The sequence below is a fragment of the Trichechus manatus genome, unplaced genomic scaffold, assembly GCF_000243295.1.
Source record: "Trichechus manatus latirostris isolate Lorelei unplaced genomic scaffold, TriManLat1.0 scaffold00024, whole genome shotgun sequence".
In the NCBI taxonomy this organism is placed as follows: Eukaryota; Metazoa; Chordata; class Mammalia; order Sirenia; family Trichechidae; genus Trichechus; species Trichechus manatus.
The window spans coordinates 17,619,896-17,624,069 of record NW_004443960.1 but is presented as its reverse complement, the minus strand read 5'-3'; the positions used below and the strand labels follow the sequence as shown (position 1 = coordinate 17,624,069).

General features: G+C 42.9%; 1 protein-coding gene across 1 annotated transcript in view; it reads right to left on the bottom strand.

Annotated features, from left to right (window-relative positions):
- Positions 1 to 584: 584 nt before the first annotated feature.
- IQCK (IQ motif containing K) overlaps positions 585 to 4,174 on the bottom strand; it is a 109,205-nt gene continuing 105,615 nt past the window's right edge. The window contains exon 8 of the mRNA XM_023728511.1: positions 585 to 755. Coding sequence (XP_023584279.1) covers positions 585 to 755 — 171 coding nt within the window. The remainder of the gene's footprint in view (positions 756 to 4,174) is intronic.

The following is a 4,174-nucleotide window of genomic DNA, read 5'->3' as shown; positions in this document are numbered from 1 at the left end:
ACAAAATTCTAACTCACAAAAAAAGACCAGACTTACTGGCCTGACAGAGACTGGAGAAACCCTGAGAGTATGACCCCCGGACACCCTTTTAGCTCAGTAATGAAGTCACTCCCGAGGTTTACCCTTCAGCCAAAGATTAGACAGGCCCATAAAACAAAACCAGACTAATGGGGCACAACAGTCCGGGGACAAGGACTAGAAGGCAGAGGCAGGAGGGGACAGGAAAGCTGGTAATAGGGAACCCAAGGTTGAGAAGGGACAGTGTTGACATGTCATGGGCTTGTTAACCATTATTATAAAACAATATGTGTACTGTTTAATGAGAAACTATTTGTTCTGTAAACCTTCATCTAAAGTACAATTTTAAAAAAAAACAGTGTAAACAAGAAAAAAAAAAGAGACCTACAGACAGAGGCTGACAGTGAATTTGTCCTTGAGTAAGGGAAATGGCCATGTGAATTGTATCACATCACCTCTGTCATCCCAGAGCTGAATTTTGACATTCAGCTGCTTCTACCACAGACAAACGGAATTCCACGCACTCAGGAGGACCTGTAAAAACTCAGAGGGCTTCTTTCTTGAGGCTAGGATAAGAATTGGGCTTTTCCTGAATCAACTAAGGACTGTAAATCAAGCAACTGACCTTTTCGTTCTTGTTTGGCCCAGAAAATTTTGACTCGCTGGCGAATGTGCTTGTCCTCACGCAGTTTCTTCTGCCACTGACGCAATTCCTGAATCTCAGGATCGCAGCGAACCTGGAAAACGTCCATAAAGCTTCAGTTCCTTTTCTACATGCTTACTGCACAATAGCCCATTAACCCTGCGTGGAACATTCTTTACAGACCAATTTGATTAACTTTTGATCCTACGTGAATCATTGTTCTACGTGAGTCGCCGACACCCCCTAGAGCCCACGTAATATCTGCGTGTTAATGAGGTTGTGGGAAGATTTGCAATATTAACCGTAGGTCAAGAACATTCTAGATCTGTGCTGACAGAAATATAACGTAGCCACGTATGTAATTTTAAATTTCCTTGCAGTCTCATTTACAAAAGTAAAAAGAAACAGGTGGAATTATTTTTAAGAATATATTTCATTTTACCTAATATATCCAAAATATGAACATGTCAACGTGTAATCAATATAAAGAATTATTAATGTGATCTTTTACTTTCTTTTTTTCCACCTTAAGTCTTGGAAGTCTGGTGTGTAGTTTACACTTACTGCACATCTCAATCTGGACAAGCTGCATTTGAGTGCTCAAGAGCCATACGCAGCTGGCGGCTACGGCCTCGGTCAGCACAGTTCTGGATGACTCACAGCTAATGGATTAGTCATGGTTCGGTTTAACACCTATTGACAGAGTGCATACTGCATACTGGGCTTTGTGCTAGCCTTTAGCAGTGGAGAGACAATAAGAATTGTAATAATTATTATTTTATTATTGTTTTTATTATTATTTAATTATTATTATAGCTCACGTTTATGGAGCATACTTACTGTGTTTCCTGACATTGTTTAAGTGCATTATGAATTTTAATCCTCGAAACAACCCAATAAGGCAGGAATTATTGTTCCCATTTTACAGATGAGCAAACAGAGAGTTTAAGTAACTTGTCAAGTCACACAGCTAGGAAATGGCAGACCTGGGATCAGACTTAGGCAGACTGGTCCCAGCTGCCCCCATGGGACCTAGAGTCTAGTAGGAAACACAGAGCATACAGGAATAAGGTCAAATAAGGCATGGTATGAGTAAAGATATTGGAATCCAGGTGTTATGGGAACACAGAGGGGGCATCTGAGTCTGGAGTGATCAGAATATACTTCACACAGGAAATGACGCCTAGATGGTTTTGAAAGATGAACCACAGGTAGCCATGGGAGAAGGGGGTGGAGGGCAATGGTGTTCCAGGGAGAGGTACCACCCTGTGCAAAGGTGTGGCGATGTGAAACAGTCCTGGGTGACTGGGCACAGAAAAACCACAGCCACTCTCACTCTTCCCTTTCCTGCTTCATCCTTCCACTTTGCACTTGCTGGAGGCATTGCTCTGACAAAGTGGGTTCCCAGACTGAAGTAACTTTATGCGTGTGGATGTGTGTCAACCTTATTCTGAAAAACAGAATCCCAAAAGAAAGCTGCGAGACATCCTGACAAATAAAAGACCACATTTTCCAAGGAAGTTCCAGTGATAATTGTTTCCTGACTGGGCTCTTTCGATGCACTATTAAACACAGCTTCTTTGGAGTGTTAATCTGCTCCATTCATCTAAAATGTGGTAGTGGCTTTATCTTCTGGGGAATATACCGTAATGAGCATGTGAAAGCGGGGATATTACATGCCCCCATGCCCAGACCAGTGTCCGTTTCTAGGCAGTGGCCCCTTCCCCTCTATGCTCGCTTGCTCCTCTCTTGCTGGTCTGACAGTCAGAACTGCTGCCTCAGCTGCCGGGAGAGGTGCAGGAGAAACTGAAGCAGAAATGGAAAGCTCAGGCACCTGCAGCCCCAGCATTTATGGAGCATGAGTCAAGGGAACCCAGGCTCGTCTCAAGGGGCCAGTTGCTCCCCAGCTCTGCGGCTGTGGCGCCGAGAAGCCAGGGCTAAACCTCCTGCTCTCCTGGACTATCACTGGATCTTGGTTTCCTACTGTGGTCACTGCAGTCTTTTGAGGGAGCCTAACCTAGGCTCCCAGTTTTCAACTTTTAGAGTCACCCACATATCTACCTCTCCAGGACTCAAACACAGTCCCCAGAAAGGCGAGGTTGAGTCGGGTTTCACCACCAGCTACCTCACAGCACCAGCACTACCATTCCCTTTTGTTTCTCCCCTGTCAATAGAGGGGCCACCTCTTCCTCCTCTCTTGGTCATTTTACTGTGGGGCCTTGTTGTCCTTCCCTCCTTCAGGGTCGCCAGTAACCCCTATGGGTTCTTATATATTACTAGGAATCTTGAGACTGGGGTTAGTGTGATCTCAATCTCTTCCCTCCCAGAAAGTTCTGGATCAGATTGTTTGGGATGTTTACAATGAGTGTATTTTGTTTTAGGAATACAACGTGTTTAAATTATAAGTAACAGGCTGCCGAGAGGCAAACAAGACTTCTTTAATTTAAAAATAACTGATGAATTTTCCCCATAATCCCTTAGCGCTCAATCACTTAAATATTCAATGAACAGAAACACGCATTTCCCCATCATTCTGGAAGACTGCACTCGTTCACAGTGCAGGATGCTCATCACAGGATGATTTTCCTCTGTTTGGCCGGAGCCCCCTTCGTCTTTTCCTATATGTCCTTCATTTCCCAATGAGGATGGCTACTTAACTATGCAGCATACAGCAGTCTTGTTAGTTAGGCTTGTTAGCTAGCTTCTCGTTACCAGGAAAGCCTGGATCCCTAGAGAAGGCTTTTGTTAGGCCTGGGGAAAGCATGCACCCATTGTGCCAGGCTAATCCCAGGTATTAGTATCACGATTAGGGAATCCATTTAAGTGGCAGTGGTCATGCCCATCAGCAAATTCCACAGAGTGCGGTGTAATGTCAACACATAACACAAAACAAAGGCTCCCTTAGCAGGGGCTTCTTGTTTTTACTTCTTTAAACTACTGTGTGGATCCATTTGGTCTTCCAAAATAGGCACACTGGGTATTATACATTTTATTGCGTACTTCGGGGTAAAACTGGAAAGAAAAGTCCTTGATGAGGATATGAATTTTTTGTAAATGCCCATGAAACCATCAAATTCAAGTATAATTATACAAACATAATTATAGGTTACTCTTAATCAACACAGGGTACCATACTGGTTAAGACAGCCAATTTTTTTTTTTTTTTTGACAAAAAGATTTTTTAATTGTAACATCACTGAAGTCAGTTTTGCCTGGTCTCTGATATAAAAATTTGGGCATTCTTTGGAAAGAGTGTCATCCTGAAAACTGGGATGAGGGTATCTAGGGACACACTCATCCAGAGTGTACCATCACATCCTCAGAGTATACTCAACCATCAAGACTCCCTTACGGGCTGAAGCAGCCCGTTTGCTCTCTTATGTGGCTATCCTGTCTTTATTTATTTTTTATTGTTGTAGTTTAAGTGAAAGTTTACAATTCAAGTTAGTCTCTCATACAAAAATTTATACATACATTGTTATGTGACCCTAATTGCTCTCCCTATACTGTGAC